Raw genomic sequence first — 17,225 nt, forward strand, 5'->3', positions numbered from 1 at the left:
TGTGACAGTTTCCAGCTTCTCTGGGAATTCATTTTCAGCTTGGTCATCTATGATTGACCCACAAATGACACATAGTAATTGTGGCCCTTAACTAGCAGGTGCTTAGGTATTTTGCTGTAGAAGATAATGTAAGACTAGGAAAAGAACAGCAGACAATCGAATTACAGGCTGAACTATTACATTTTATGCTTTCAGATCTCCATGCACTCCCTATCTTAACTCTGTTTTCATTTGGTTTTAATGAAATCATTAGTAGTCGCTTCTGGACGAAACCATTCTATGATTCATTCTATGCCACACATCACCTCTTTTGGCTGAGAATGCCCAGTCTGCCTAGAGCTGATTTTCTTTGGGAGATTTTGGAAAAGGGAAATATGTATTTCTGTGAGTAAACTTCAGATACAGTTTGTTTGTCTTCTAAAACGCTTACATCAAGTGCATTTTGTGATTTCTCTGAAGATCACTGAAGTTTGGTCACACTGAGAGTGGGTCTGTCCCGTGGTCTCAGTGATATTCTGTTTGAAGCTGACAAACTGCACAAGAGAAAGACATCGTGCTTGAGAGCCTAAAGGGGAAGTAGAAAGATCATGACAGTGATGCTGTCATGCCATTTGTTCTTGAAAGGAAATTGGGAAAAGGCTCATAACTGTCAAGCAGAAAGTGGGGGATCATGACTGGAGGTTGGAACTAAGATCTGGAGATGAGTATGTGGAGTCAGAGGTGACACGGGAGGAGTGGTAGAAACTCCGAACAAGTGCGTGTTAACCTGCACTGCTGAGGGAGTGCTGGCTGCACACAGCCTGGGGATAAGAGGAGGGAAATTTTGTGTAAACTTACTCTGTCTCAAGTGGGTGTGTGTTTTGATACAGTCTTGAAGATATTGTTACTTATCTTTTTAGCTCTTGTGCTGTTACTTCTAGCTAACGTTGTATGTTCTAGCTTTTGCATTTCCAGAACCAAAAAAAACTTGCACTGGAAGATGAACTTGGCACAAATTCTTTGCTGGGCAACGTGTAGAGCAAAAAAAAAAAAAAGGAGGAAAATGTGTGGAAGATGCATAGGGAGGCTACGGGCTTAACCAGTGAGGATAATCAGAAGGGATTTAAAAAAAAACAAGCTAGCTTTATAACGGCTACTGTAAGCCAGGCCCATGTTATGACATGTAATAAATTATTTGTAGAATTTTAAAACTTGGTTTTGGTTGCTGTTCTCCGCTGCTGAGGTGTGCTCAAAGCCAGCAAGCTGTGACAGGCTTGTACTGGCTCTGGCTCAAGTTTATTCTGTGCTTAAGAACAAACCTTGTGAAATGCCCTGTACTTTCAGAGTAGGGACCAGATGCAGTGGAGCACGTTGGAGCGTGGAGCTGGGGCAGCAACTGGAGGCACGAGTGCAGGAAGAACTGCGCTCTTCTGTGCCAAAGGGAAGGAGCAGGATGCAAGAGACAGCCTGGATGGTGGGAAGGGAGAGAAGAATAGTGAGGTTTGAACGTGGAAATACTTGAGACCAATGACGTAAATGCTTGTGTTTTGTGTGATTTAGTGGTTTTATGCTCTGTGTCTGATTTTTCAGGGTGTCCCAAAACCAAGTAGGACAGCATTTCACCTTTGTGCTCACCGACATTGAAAGTAAGCAAAGGTTTGGATTTTGCCGTTTGACGTCAGGAGGCAAGGTCTGCCTCTGTATTTTAAGGTAAGTTGGTATAAGAAAAATTAAGTCCAGCAGTCAATATATAAAAAGAATACAAGAACAAAATTATCTTTTGCAAATTCTCTGCTAGTGTGTTTTAGTTCTCTATCACGGTGCCATTTTTCAACAACAGTTACCCTAAGTTAATCTTTTCTTTCCTCATCAACCTAGAAACAAATGTTTTTGCTGTACTCCCAACATTGTTGGTCTGGCTTCTAATGCTGTAGAGTAACAATGGTTAATCAGTTACGTACACTCAAGTATGCACATTTATATACAGTATGGACTGCTGCAAAGCAAAGGATGTAAATTCTCAGCTGGTGTAAACCTGGGTATTTCTTTTAACATTTCCCCGTAGACATACATTAGCTAAAGATTAGTCAATGGTCTGTTACTTGATAGAAATAACTAGGAAAATGAAAAGTGGCAAGCTGTAATTTTTCACTGAACTGTAACCAAAGCATTGCCTTTATTACTTTTATTGTGACAATTTCAAATTTACAGTGCACAGCTGAATGTGGAACAGCACTAGCTTCAGAGCACTGTACTTCTAGCTGGGGAGTCTGCTTGTCTTTACTCTGTGTGTGTGCTGTGTTTAGCTCAGACAGAAAGAATGCATCAGTATTTCCATCTGATATGTTCTGGTATCCAGTCTGGTTTTCACTCTGAATCCAAGAGTAATTAGAAGTGACCAAGTGAAAGAGGACTCACGAAGCAGATTTCTTTTGGCATTTTATCTGTTCCCCCCTTGTACATGATTGTTGATCTTAAATTAACAAAGTTAAAGAAAAAATTTAACAAATAAACACTGTCTTTCTATGTAAAGAGTGTGTGTGCATGTTCACACTCGCATTTGTCTGTATATCAGAATAACATATTTGCTGCATTTATATACACATGATGACTGATGTATGAGCAATTCAAACTACTTGTTCATCACAGATATTTGCACAATAGTCATAGACTTTTACATAAGCACACAAATGCAGATGTACATAAATGCCATTTGAACTACCATCTCCATGTGCTCATCGATGTATATTGCCTCAAACAAGAGGAATGTATTAAGATTACTGACTGAGGCTTTTACAGAGACATCTAGAGATAGTCCAATACAAAAAAGTTAACTAAGTCATAATAAATAACTGAAATAGAAATAAAAATCTCTGAAAAGAAGAGCAGAAACAAGCCAGTAAATGTGATAAGGAGATACCGTAGAGATTTCGGTAGGCTCGTGGGTGGGTAGCAGGACACAACTTCTCCCTTGTGCTTGTCTTTTGTTGATGGTACCAAACCATGTGTTAACCAGTGCCAGGGCTGCTAAAGACAGACGTTTTCAACTACTGAATGGGATTCTTAACTGAAAGCTGAAGAAAAGGCTACTTGTCCATCAACAATTTAAAGTGACGTCTAAGATTCAAGTCATGTGGTTTATGGGACTTCTCTCTATAATTCATTCTTTAACGGAAACACTAACTAAAGGAAATTCTCTGAATTTTCAGCCACATGACCTTGCTTTAAACTGGATAGTTTGAAACAGAAAATATACTTCCACATAGAAGTTTCTTCTATAAGTTTTATGAGATTTTTTTGTGTTCTCTATACACATGTATCTGAATTGTGTAAACAGAATCTTCTCCCAAATCAGAATGTATTGTTCAGGTTCTCTGTATGTTTATAAAGTGAAGTAAAAATCCCCCAAGGTAGCTTTCTCAGGCATTGTCTAAAATGAACATGCAGAGCTTGACTGCACTTGCCAAAGTCAAAGTGCCAGTAAGTGCTAAACCCATAGTAAGGTGAGAAAATAAATCTTGGATTATTCTCCAGAAATGTTGTGTGATTCCTTTGCAAGTTTTATTTATTTATTTATTTATTTTAAAACTGCATGGCTGCTTTGTGAAGCTCTCAGTGAGAATCCTGCTGTATGTCACCTCCCTCTCCACAAACTGTTGAACTAATGTGGCCCCATAAGACAGCAAGATACCACAATAGGCATATTGTAAAATACCTTGTTGTGCTCATATCCTGGATCTTTTCTCCTAGTTTTTTTTTTTTTTTTTCTATTTTTAGGTAATGGTTTTGTTAGTTGAGATTTGAAGTGGCACAATAGAAACTTCATGTTCACTTTTGAATAATAGAAGGAGACTCAGTTCTTCTGGCTGTTGTTTCTAAGTACCACTGCTGCTTGCAGTAGGAATAATACTTTCTGGTTTTACATTAAATTGTTTTTGTATCACTTGAATGGTTTTTGTACAAAGTACAAATAATTTGTTAAAAATCCTGAAACTGTTGATGGACTCTGAGGTTGACCTTAGGTATGCTGAGGAACACAAAATGCACCATTAAAATGCTTAGTCCTAGATTTCATTAATTTTATGACTATAAAATTGTCACCTATGTTTCCAAGTGAAATACTTTAATAAGGAAGACAGGTTTATGTGGTAAGGCTTTGTAGTTCTTCAGTTCAGAACACGCTTGAAGCTTTTTCACTCTTCCTTTAGGCAAATCCCTTAGAAGCAGAATGTTTCAATTTTACACATTTTGTGTCAATTTTCCAGACAGAAAAGCAGCCCCTAGACATTAGACATTTAGCTACGGAAAGGCAGTTTCCTTAGTTTTATTTGATTACTAGAAGTTAGATTCCTGCTGATAGTTCAGGACTGTTAGTGGTTACCTGACTATTTGACAGAAAACATTTCCTCTCCTTTGTTTAACCTTTGACACCTGAATGTAAAAGTTTTATCAGAGCTATAGCAGAAGCACCAGTGAGGTGGAAGTCTACTTATGGCAACAAGGGTTATGTGTGACTTTGAATAAAAGTCTGAGCTCCTGCCTTGTGGCTCATTTGGACTGAAAGAAACATGCTAAGGACGTTTTTAATTAACCATGAAATATCTTGGTCTCTTGCTTTTGTGGCAGACGGTGGCTGTACTTTTAAATAAAGACCCCTGTACTCTCCACCAGGGAATATATATGTATTAAAACAATACTGTGTATGTTTTGATGTTTTTCTTTATTATGGAAGAAAAATTTAGAGAAATGTTTGTATGTTGTTGGAGGTTGCCCTATGTTTGTCTTGTATGTTTGTTTCTCAAACAGCTATTGATTATAACATGAGGAATGTGAAGAAAATGTGTACAATTGAAGGAAAATAAATAAGAAACCAGTAATGGTTTCATAGTTTAAGAAATAAAACTATTTTTATTTGAAGTTTAGGTTTCTACATTCATTAAAATTGAACAGTAAAGCCCTCTTTTTCTCTACTTTATCTATTGTGGAGGGGCTTCATGGATAACCTTTTGACAGTTTCATAAAACAGCTAATTAATTATAAAATGCATTCCTCATAAATAATGTTATGAATACAAATGTGGTGGTAAGGTCTTTCTAGTAATGGACTTTAATTTTGGTTTTATCTGTTGTTAAGGTACATATTAGTGTGACAGTTCTGAGTTAGGAATAATATATTACAGGTCTCTGTTAAATTCAGCCACTTTAAAATTACGTTTTTCAGACAAAGGCATTTCTGTACTGACTTGAGAAAAAGTTGTTACCCAGCGTAATCCATGTGATGGACACTTGTTTGCTGGATGACTTTTCTGTACATAGACTTGTTCTTCTGTGCAAAGCAAAGATTAAATAATTTTGCAAGATTTGCTAATGGAACAAACTGAGAAGATTCTTTTACCCCTAATGCTTCTTGTTTTTAGCTATCACACACGAAAGTGCCATACAAGGCAACAAGGCCAAGGGCCAGCTTTCTGCACTTGGGTCCCAACAAGCCCAGGCAGTGCTGCAGGCTGGGGGAAGAGTGGCTGGAAAGCTGTGGGAAAGGACCTGGGGGTGCTGGTGCAGCTGAACACGAGCCAGCGTGTGCCTGGGTGGTCACAGAAATAGTGTGACCAGCAGCACCAGGGCAGGGGTTGTCCCTCCCTACTGGGCACTGGTGAGGGGCATCTCAAATCCTGCATCCAGTTCTCAATTCAGGAAAGACACTGAGGTGCTGGAGCGAATCCAGAGAAGGGAAACAGAGCTGGTGAAGTGTCTGAAGCATAAGTCATATAAGTAGTGGCTGAGGGAGCTGGGGGTGTTTAGCCTGGAGAAGAAGAGGCTCAGAGGGGACCTTGTCACTCTCTGCAACTCCCTGAGAGGGAGTTGTAGCCGGATGGGGGTCAGTCTCTTCTCCCAGGCAACCAGCAGTAGGACAAGAGGAAATGGCCTCTGGTTGCACCAGCAGAGTTTTAGATTGGATATCAGGGAAAAATTTCTTCATGGAAAGGATTGCCAAATACTGGAACAGACTGTCCAGGGAGGCAGTGGAATCACCATCCCTGGAGGTATTTAAAAAATGTGTAGGTGTGGTGCTTAGGGACATGGTTTAGGGGTAGATTTGGCAGTGCTAGTTGAGGGTTGGACTCAATGATCTGGAAGGTCTTTTCCGACCTACAGGATTCTGTGATTTGATGTACAATGCCTTATACAATATGATGTACTGGATAAAGATGTAAAACATAGGCTTTAATAATCATGGCAATGTTTATCTATGAATAAATCTGTTTACTAGAGTAGTTGAAGTATATTAATAGGATTATTAACAAATGTGCCTTCCAAAATGGGCCTATGATATAAGAGGACAAAAATGTTGGCTGACAGCCTTGAGGATGCTACAAAATGTGAAGAGATTACACTAGGTCTTTGAACTGAGAATCTAAAATACCGCCTGAGAGTTGTCCTTATTATGAACAAACACAACTGTGTTTACTTTTGAATGCAGAGATGCATTCTGTATGCACACACACAAATGCATTCTTTGTTGTTTATGAAAACAACAAATATAACAATTCTTTATTATATCAAATTAATTACAATTAGGAAATATATAAAAGAAATATATAAAGGGAACTTTTTTTTTTTTTGCTTTCAAATAGGTCTTTGTGATATTTTGTTGCAGTAAGAACATTATAATTAAAAATATTGGCAAAAACTTTTGCAATTAAACTGTTCTATTGAAGAACTGAAGGTTATGTGGAAAAGAAGCAGAGGACAGGTTCTGGCAGCCTTTGGTTTCATGCCATATAATCTAATGGAGTACTTGTTTTGATTTCTTTAAGTTTTCAGGTTTAAGAGGCACATTGAATTTATATTAACCTCATGTCTGTGATTGTAAGGCTTAAAGCAATTGTTTTTCCAGCCTTTCAGCTCAAAGGAAACTGACTTTTGTAAACTGTGTTGTGGTAGTGTGTTTTTACAATGTTTTTCTTTGCACTATTGCTACATGAAGACACAGAAGTGTATCGTCAGCCTGATTTTGCTAAGGGAACAAATTCTTGTGCAAGTACATTGGTCACCCTGCCTCACTGTATGAAACAAAAGTTCTCCCTTGGCTTTCTGCTAAGGTTCATTAATTTCAAATAATGAATTTGACCTTTTTATGCATAGACTTAAAAATTGCGTTTAATTTTTCTTTTCTCAGTAAGACAGGAGTTGAGGTCATACACATAGGAAAGAAGAATATTTTATTCAAGTAGGAGCATTTATTTTTATAGAATGCTGTTCATGAGTTTACATTGTGAAAAATAGGTGATCAGAGGAGATTTTTGAGTATTTGACAGCAAAATATGCTGGGGTTGTGTATGCTGCTAATACAGAGTGATAGCAATAGACTGGAAAGCCTTTAGATAGTCTCACCCATTTGTGTGTCCTGTGTTATAAAAATACTTTACAATTTGTACCTACCTCATGCCTTGACTTGGGCAAAACCCTAGGACAGTGTTCCAGTCCCTGCTGTAATTTGAGGCTGTAAAGCTGCTCAGTAGCTCTGACATTTGCAGGTACTCTGAACGCTGTGGTGAACAATTCTGTTTGCCCATCTAGGCTTGTTTCAGCGATGTGTAAAACCAGGTTAACATGATTTCAGAAGATAATAGAACAGGAGTCCTAGGTGAAAGAAAGCTCAAAGATCAGATGTTTGAGGTGCTGTTATGATGGGCGTTTTACAAGGGCGTGCAGCGTTCACACCTGTGAGCAGTGAGTGACCTTACACAGGTGCACTGAAGTAAATTTTGTGATTATATAAGAATATATTGAATAGCAAATGCAATAATGTCACACCTTAACCACTGTCAACAATACCAAGCATTAAAAGTGCCTGTGAGCATTAAGAGGTTGATGTAGTTTTGATTAATAGCAAGCACAGTTTATGGTAAAGTGTGATAAAGACATTAATACAGTGGCTTTAAAGGAAATCATTAAATCATTGCCATTGTGTCTCTTTGGCTTGGCAAGAGTAAATTCATGATGGGTTTTTGTGGTTTGTTGGTTTGTTGTTTATTTTTGGGATTGCTTTTTGTGTTGTGTGTTCGGTTTTTTTAAGAACCAGCACTTTTAAGGATAGCAAAAAGTAAGATTGCTAGACAATGCATAGCTGTGTTCAGATTTCTACTGTTCTTTTTTTTTTTTTTCCCCTGACAACTGGGATCTGTTTCTACAGCTTTGCCAGCTGCGTACTGAGAACAGAGGTGTTAAAAAGAAAACATAACCCTTCACTGGACTCCCTGTACAAAACCCTGGCTTCTCTATCAACCAGAGTTTCCCCTAACAGCTTTCCTTTTCCTATCAGGGAAAACATTTAGTTCTGCATGCTGGGCTTTTTCAGTTGTGGTTAGCATGTTTCCTAAAATGTATAAATTTGAAATTTTAAGGTCTGTCCTCAATGTGCCCTAAAGCCTTTAAGAAATTCATGTCTGTAGATTTACACTGCACCGAGTAACAAAGTCTGTAGTATTGCATATAAATAAATAAAACATTTCAGGCTTTATTTCCTTTCCCACTCCCCCTTCTAATCTCAAACAGAGATGTCTAACAGACATGAGAGGATGTGTAATTTGTAAATGAGGTGTAATTTATACTGGTACTATTTAGTTTATCAGACCTAATATCTTAAATATGGGTGATGGAAAGTTCTGTAGCATGTGGTCACTGATGATGTCACTGTTAAAGCTAACTCTTCTGTAAATAGGTGACAAAAAATGGAATTGATTCCACAGTGTTTGAATTTCTTTCCCCAGGCTCTTCAGTTATGTCTTATTTATCTTGAATTCTTTGTAACTCAGGGAGAGTATTGCACTCATATGGGCTGCAGACTTGTGTTAAAAGTCTCTTAAGTATTCACGTATTAACGTGCTGCATGTTTACAATATTGGTGAATGTTTTTATTTTTGGAAGTTGATTCTACCTGTAAAAATGGCTCTATAGGGAGACTAATATTCTTACATATAATACAACATCTGTACTACTGTGTAGCATTGCACCACTTGTCAAATATGGGGTACCTGGTCTGCTCAGGTCAAGTTGCTTTTCATTCTCCTGGGAAGCAGCAGTTCTGGCAGGACACTGGGTATGAGAGGGTGTAGAAATCCAAAATTACAAATAACTGCTGAAAGCTGTAACAATTAGTGATAGTGGGAAGGAAATTGGACAGTGTTTCAAATGGGTTTTTCGGTACTTTTAAAATAATAAGAAGTCTGAGTATTATGAGCTAATCTGTGCTTAATGGAACTTCATACAGGTGCCCAGCATAAAAAAATTGTGTGTCCATCTGCCTGTCTATCTATCTATGTATCAGTGACATACCATCAAATTTGTGGGGAAAGTTTTATGTGTTTTTTACTTGTATGTAAAAATATTATAAAATTGTGCAAGTCAGATCAGTCATTGTAGCATTTTATAAGCACTGGAAAAATACAACGATATTTTATTAAACTACTTTTTTCCTCCTCTTTTAGTTACCTACCATGGTTTGAGGTGTACTACAAGCTCCTAAATACCCTGGCTGATTATTTGGCTAAAGAACAGGTAACTTTAGATATTCTAGTTCTTTGTGTAAAATATTTTCCTTGAAATAGTAGTCACCATTTGAAATGCTGAAAAGGGATTCTATACTTTTTAAAAGTTAAGAATTTTGGTAGGATTTAGTAGCAAGTGTATTCATCTTACTGAAATTCAAAGAATCTGAACATACAGCTGCCACAGTCACTTGAATCCCACATTAGTCTTAAAAAGCTGCTGAAAATATACCTTTATAAAGTGTCAGTCTCAGCATAGACAGGTCCTGGGTGAAGTGTGAGCAAAGTGTCACATCACTGGAGAGCTGTGACGTATCGATTGTAAACTGTAGATCTCTGGAACTATCTGATTATCAGCTGCAAACACTTTTTGTTCAGAACTGTATAAAATATGATGTACTGTTTCACCCTTCATATTAACTAAAAACTACCTCTCGTAATTCTGTCGTCTCAGCTAGCAGGACAAAATTACTTGCAGCATTTGGTGAAGAATCATGACAGTTTAGTTTGCATATTCATGAGCAATTAGATGTATTCCAGCATTACACAGCAAAGGAACTACTGGCATCTGTCTTTACTGGAAACATTAAAGCTATACCTTTCTACTTTAACTATACTCTTGTACTAGATTACAATTTAAAAAAAAAAAAAAAGAGGAATCAGTATTTGGCCATATGCTGTTGACTGGAGAAGCTGACATTTCAGAAATGCATGAGGTATAGAATAAGCAATAATTCTGCATTATAGTAAATGGACTATAGAGAATGATGATATTTTATTTAAAAAGGAAGCGCAGTAGGAAAGTTTGGTGTTAGCTATGTGTTTCAGTAAAGTGTGGAAAATATATGTGTTACAAACGCTCTAATGAGAACTTGGTTTGGGCCCCAATTTCACTGTAATAGAAAAAATTGTTATTAAGGTTCTATTTGCAGAAGGGGGTGGGTGTTGTTTTGATCACCAGTGCTGGCATTGCAGCTATTACTTGAAGCAATTAAAGTAGCAGGGTTGTATGTTTTGTTGTTTTATATGTTAAGAAAACTGCTTTGATGGGTCAGAAAGTTTTAGCAATGTGCTGAAGCATTTTGTTGCGCTGCCTGGTGCCACACCTGTTGCTGGGGAGGCTGCTGGAGGACATTGCTCCCTCCTGGCCCCGGGCACTGTTCATCTGGCCAAGAGCTAGACCCAAAGTCTTGCTGATTATCTTGTTTTATGTGTTCTGATGAAGCATTTTTATGGTATACAATATAGATATGTAGCTGCACATTTAGTAAAACTTTGAATAGACCTATGTCCCGGTTAACAGTTTTAGGAAGATGATGTGCAGAATGCGTGGAAAGTTTTCACAGTTTTCAGTTGCAAATGATGTGTTTCGTTCAAGGAGAATATGGGGAAATGTAAGAGATTGGCTTAACTTGCAGATACCATCATTTTATGAGAGACAAAGCTGGCCTGAATTTTATACTTAATTCATAGTGAGATATTTATATATTACAATTGTTTTTGCCATTAAATATGTATACTCTTTGATAATATATAGTTTGATGTGTAGTAAATAGTAATTAGTTTTTATATGATAATTAACTAGCTTTTGAAAATATTCCCTACAGGAAAATGACTCAAATGATTTGTTAAAATCATTGTATAGCCATCCTGTGCCAAAGGCAAATGCTTTAGTCAGTTTAAGTGTGGTAAGTATTTTTTCTTTTTTATTCCTACTCCGGTTACTGATTATGAAATAGTAGATAAAGTTGAAACAAAAAGAAACCCCAAACCTTTGAAAGAGTAAATTTATGTAGCTTCCCATCATTAACTGGATTGGACAACCTTTTCTTCTTTTTTTTTTCTTTTTTTTTTTCCTCTGTGCAGGGTAGAGTTTATCTCTGTCTCATATTGTTTTCTGAAAGTTGTAGTCATAAAGAAGCAGAAATTTGAATTTTGCTCTATGGATGAGAAAGTAAACTGCAGTGGGATCTGACAGTGCTAGAACTACTTCTTTGTGCTTCCAGCTGTTTCATGTAGACAATTTTGGTTTCTCCTGCTGTGCATGAGGAGACACTAACTCAGTTTTACTGCCTCTTATGTCTGAGTAGGTGGACTTGCAGGATTGGACAAAACTCTGTGTAAGCTGGCTGCTTTCCCATCCTGCTTCCCCTTCGTCCTAGTTTTGCTTAATCATGCAAAAGTGCTGTAGGAAGAACGGTAGAAGTGCACTCTGTTATGGGAAGCTTTCAGCACATGGAGGTGAAAGAATATGTCCAGGCCTGCCTTGCTTTTGTGCTCTGACTTTCTGGGATGTGGGACAAGGCACTGAGTGTGTGGCAAGATGATGTTGTTGCAGTAACATCAAAAAGTGAACCTGTCATTGTTACCGTTCCAAAAGTTTGAAACGGAAATAGCTTACAGTTGTAGGGCTTGTGCGAAATATGAGGCCCATACAGAACCTCTGCTGTCTCCAAGACACTGTGCATGTTCAGAGCATCTGTGCAGTTACTGCACTTGTCAGTAACAGTGTAAATAGCTGTTTCTTGATTGAACCAGCACAGTTAGCAGGATGGAGAAAGAAGGGATTTTTGTAAAGGTTTCCCTTACACACACACACACTGAAAGATCATTAGATTATTTCTCTTGACCTTATTTGTGTCATGTCTTGTTAATTTCAAATCATTTATTTTAGAACTGAACCCAGTACTTCAGTTGAAGTAAGCACAGACTCTAGAAAAGCCCTATAATGAAAGCAAAGACAAAGGAAGAGTCTACCACTTCTGTTCCAACAGTTACTGACCCTTGCTGCTTAACACAATGCTACCTTTATTTTATTTTAATTTGTCATGTTGCAAATCCCTTGGTTTTCACTAGGCTACAGAGACCTAATATTTTCCCACCTTGCACAGAGCTAATCAACTGTATTTGGAAGTCCTTCCAGTCTTGTTTATTGTTTTTCACCAGAACAATACTGGGTTTTGAGGCTGCAGTTGGAATTTTTTCTGTTGATAAGTTTTTTTTCCTTCTGTTGTCAGTGTAATGTTTTAGTTCCTAGTACCTTTGCCAGAAATACCTCTGTATATCAAATAATATTTTTTCTGTCGTTAATTGCAGTATTAAAACCAGTTATAATTTGGCAACTTTAAAACCCTTTATAAAATATCCTTCCAAAGTCCTGTGGTTCAGAGGGACATAGAGAAGTTTTAGGATTTCTTTCTTGCATTCCTTGCAAAGTGTTGCTCTCAGTGTTGCAGTTCACCTTGCATAGAACTTGCCCGCCTCAAAATGAATGTGGTGGTGAATACAGTTGGCTACACTGGAACGACAAACTGCTCGCAATGAAGTTGATACTTGTTGGTTTTATTTCAATGTTGTATGGCTTTGGACTTGTTTTTTTTTTTCCCTCAATTACACCTTGTTCCCAGTAGCTTGTTACATCAAAGAGTATTGTAATTTTTCTAGCTGAACAGCGAATCATCTAAATTCAAGCCTCTTGCCAGGGACAGTTGAGCAAATATTGTGGGTTCAGATGGGGCAGAGCAGGAAGGAATAGATGATCTGGACTCCTGGTGCTTGTTGGATCTACAGGCATCTTTGGCTTTGTAATGCTGAGTGCTGCAGGGAGCAGGGAAATGGTTATGGCCACTTTCTGTTCTTACTCTGTGTGCCTGGTCTTTTGCACTGATGTTTCTTTCGTGGTCCTGATACATTGTAAATAAGCTGGACTGGAAACTCCAGTAATAATAGACTTAAAAAGAAATCATAGTCTGAAAAATAATTGTAGAAGTGACATCATGGCTTTTCTTTGTGCCAGGATCAGTGTAGTTCAAGTTTCATGGTGCAGAATTAGAAAGATCCCTCCCTCGTTCCCTCGGGTGTGCAGCAGGGGGGATTGCAGCAGGGTTTGGGTGGAAGCCCCCAGTGGTATTTAGGATTGTGTGTGTATTACTATGCATAAATTACAGCCATTATCTGGATACGTGGTATTTTCTAGTAATCCTTGGTTCAGAGGACACCAAAATGCCTTGGTCCGGTTAGGGACCAAGTTCTGCTCTCACCTCTTGGTCCTAGTAACAAATAGTCTGCAGCTGAATAACAAATAGTCAGCATTTCTTCTAATGAAACCTGAGATTAAATTTAATTAGGTCACTTTTCTTTTACCCATAGAGAGCTAGAAAAAGTGGGGTTTTTTGTTTGTTTGGTTTGGGTTTTTTGTTTGTTTTGGTTTTTTTTGTTCTGTCAGAAAAGCTAGCTAAGTCTGAATTCAAATGTGGGAGAAATAAAAAGAAGAAAACCGATTTTCAGCCAGGATTTTAAACATGGAATCTTAGAAGCATTGAGCCAGCTTTGGCCTTTTTTGCTGAAAAACTAAAAAGTCAATTGTTCAATCTTTCTCTCGTCTTGCATAAGAACCAAGAGATGATTTTTACAAGTGAGCAAGTTTTGAAAAATCAACCTTGTCTTGTATCGGTGAGTTTAAAAGGCACTGACTGTCTAAAGCCTATTGTAATTAAAGAAATAATTACTTGCTATCGGATATCTCTTGATTTCAGGCTTATTTGTACCTGTCCTTTGGGAGATTCTGCTGCTGTCTTTAGCCTAAAAGAGCAGTCTGATATTAATGTACCTTTTCTCTTTAAATCAAACTTCATAGCTATGTGTGCGTGCATCGTAATCCTTGAATTGATGAACAAAACTTGCATTTTCTAGGGTCCTTTTTAGAGAAAACTTTATGCAGGACAGCAACTATTAATTTAGTATCTCTTCCAAGGTCATATGTCTTCCTAAGGGAGTTCACAAAGATGTGCAAGGACTCCATACACATTATTTTTGCTGCTTTATGACTCCTAATGACTACAGTAATGGCCTTTGCTTCTCATAGTTCTGGCTTCCTTTTCTGTTTAATGAGTGAAATATTATTACTTTGTTAATTATAAATAATTACTTCTCTAAGTTATTAACTTCATTACTCAGAAATCTTTTGATAAATATTCTGTGACCTTATTACATATAGGAAATAATTTTATATTTTCACTGTACTTCTGAAGAATATAGGCATTCTATCTGAATCCCTGTTCTTGACTGGAAAAAAAATCTCATCTTTTTTTCTCTGTTGATGCAAAACAATAAGCAGTGATATTTATTGTGCAAGTGGTACGATGTTTATGGGATGTTGTTTTAAAGCCAATTTTTTGCCTTAAATTTTAACTGTTGCCAAATGACCTAATTTGTGGGAAGAATTTTCTATTAAATGTATCAAGCTGGTTTAATAAGTCTCCTACACAGACTTAATAGTATTAATTTTTTTTTCCTTGAATGCAAGACACATTTACTATCTTAATATCTTTGTTTTGGTCTATCTTTTTCAAGTTTGACTTGAAAACAAACTGTGTCTTTTTGTTGTTAATTACAATTTAAAAAATATATTGTGAAAACAAAGTCTATTAAAAATGTCAAAATTCAGTTAAAAACAAAAGCCAAAAAGTTAATAATTATCCTATTTACTTAGTATGCACTAACATTCAAAATACCTTAAAATTACTGAGCTAAATCCATGTCTGATAACTATTAAGAACATTCGATTAATAAGAGTAATTTACATTACATCTGTTTTCAGTTTAATCCATTTTATATTTACATCCTAGATGGCCTCAAACTAAGATGCATAAAATTGCTAATGTATTTCATAAATGGTTGCAGAATCTTAAGCATTTCTACTAGCACATTTTTGATTCAAAGATGTTTGGAAAGAGAAGAGAATGTGTATATGTAGTAATAATATTTCTGTTCTATTCTAATTAATTTTCTCATGAATGATTTTGCTTTTCCATTCTAATTTTACATTTTACCCTTGAACTTTTATTTTTTTCCAATTTTTAATTCAGTGCTTAAGTTAATCAATGCTACTCTCAGGCTCGTGGCAACACTTAAAGCTGGCTTAATTTTAATGTTGTTTCAAAACTGCAGCCCAGCATTTTGTTCCCTTGGTTTGTGTGCTGTGTTGAACCAGAGCTTGTCATTTCATGTTGTGGTCTGCTTAATTCTTTGTCTAGTAGTGGTAAGAATGTTATTGGAAAAATGGCTATTTGCTTTAACAAAGATGGGGCTGGAAATCCTAAATGCTGGGTTTTTAAGAAGAGAATTTTATTTTTTCTGTGTGCATAAATTATCAATTATTTTTTTCCCATTGATTAGCACTCGTATTTCATTACTCCTGATTTAACTGGATTGCCAACAATCCCTGAAAGCGTAAGTATTCTGTTTCTTATTTAACCTCATTCTGGGTTGGGCTGAACTTTTGCTTTTATCAAGAAGAGATTTTTTTTTCCCCCAACTGTTTTTAGAAGATGATTGATGTCTATTATTACAACCTTTAGCTAGTAGTTACTGTTGCATTCATTAACCCATTTTAAAGCATTAACAGGGCATTTTTGACCACTGCTATATCCACCCTTTGTTCATAATTACTTGGCTTCTTTGTGTTTACTGGGGTTATTTATCTAAAATATATTCTGCTTCTGCACCCTGTGTTCTTTGAATACTTGCCCTTTAAACACTGCATTGCTAAGCTGCAAATTCAGCTATCAAGATATGCAGTCTTTTTTTTTTTTTTTGTGCAGTAAGGCATTGTTTCAGGCTTTCTGTAAACACGCTGTACCTGCTTACACTTGGATACTAACCAAGTTCTTATTGTTTTTATTTTCTTTTCCTTACAAAGATTTGCATTCTGTAGATGCTAAATTCTTGGTGGTGCTCTGGGTAGATTGCAAATGTGACATCTCAGAGCACATTCTCTATGACCTGTTCAGCTGGATAGCATCCAATAAAAGAGCTTCGAAGCTTTCTGTTTTCCGCTCTTGCCTTTAAATCTGAAATTGAAATATGGATGTGTAGATGTGCATTTTTACACTTAGAAATAACGACCCTGACTGGAGATGCAGCCCCCAAAACTTGGGAAAGTTGCTGCATAGAGGGATGAAAGAGAGGACCCTTATTGTGTGGGCTCACTGGGCAGGACAGGGCGTAGTTTTTAAATGTATGTTTTCATCTGTTTCACCTTTTGTGTTGAATTCCTCTAAGAGATCTCTTGTTTTAGCTTATTAATTGGGGTTCTAATAGAACGTAATTTTGGAAGTTAGAAGGTGTGTTATGGGTTCAACCTGAAGAAAATGTTGAGAAGCATCTGTCTGGGCCTCTGACTGATGGAGGATCTTGGGGTGGTGCCACTGGAAATTTATTTTTCTGGTTCAGTGGGAGAAAGGTTAATTTCAAGGTGCTTTTTTGTAATTATTTTTCACTCCATTAGTAAAAACCTCATCCTTTCAGTATGAATCAAAATAGTATGGTACTAATGGAGAGTTAGAACACGCAGGGAGTGAAGAGATGAGGTAATTAGAGTAAATTAGTAATAAAATGAATTTTTTTTATTTCTTGTTGTAAGGTTCACATATTTCAGGGCAGTAAGTTTTCAGAAGTAACAGAAAAACAACTGTGACTGTTTACCAAAGATATATTGGTCTGTACAAGATTGCAAGCTTTTGCAGCAAAGAATCAGCTCACCATTATCAGCTGCAGTGTAAGAGGGTGTCCAACGTAAATTGGACTCAAATTCTCATGGTACATCAGCCTCTGACAACCACTTAAAAGTATCACTGGAAAGACCAAAGTTTTTCTCTAAATGAAGTGTTTGTAGCCTTAAAGCTCTGTATTTTCT

The 17,225-nt window shown here is 36.9% G+C and overlaps 1 protein-coding gene across 1 annotated transcript in view; it reads left to right on the plus strand.

Moving 5' to 3' along the window:
- DENND1B (DENN domain containing 1B) overlaps window positions 1–17,225 on the plus strand; it is a 153,673-nt gene that overhangs the window by 62,030 nt on the left and 74,418 nt on the right. The window contains exons 5-9 of the mRNA XM_050307110.1: window positions 1,570–1,689; window positions 9,470–9,539; window positions 11,137–11,217; window positions 13,922–13,981; window positions 15,707–15,760. Coding sequence (XP_050163067.1) covers window positions 1,570–1,689; window positions 9,470–9,539; window positions 11,137–11,217; window positions 13,922–13,981; window positions 15,707–15,760 — 385 coding nt within the window. The remainder of the gene's footprint in view (window positions 1–1,569; window positions 1,690–9,469; window positions 9,540–11,136; window positions 11,218–13,921; window positions 13,982–15,706; window positions 15,761–17,225) is intronic.

This window comes from Myiozetetes cayanensis, unplaced genomic scaffold (assembly GCF_022539395.1).
Source record: "Myiozetetes cayanensis isolate MyiCay16 unplaced genomic scaffold, myiCay2020 scf12, whole genome shotgun sequence".
In the NCBI taxonomy this organism is placed as follows: Eukaryota; Metazoa; Chordata; class Aves; order Passeriformes; family Tyrannidae; genus Myiozetetes; species Myiozetetes cayanensis.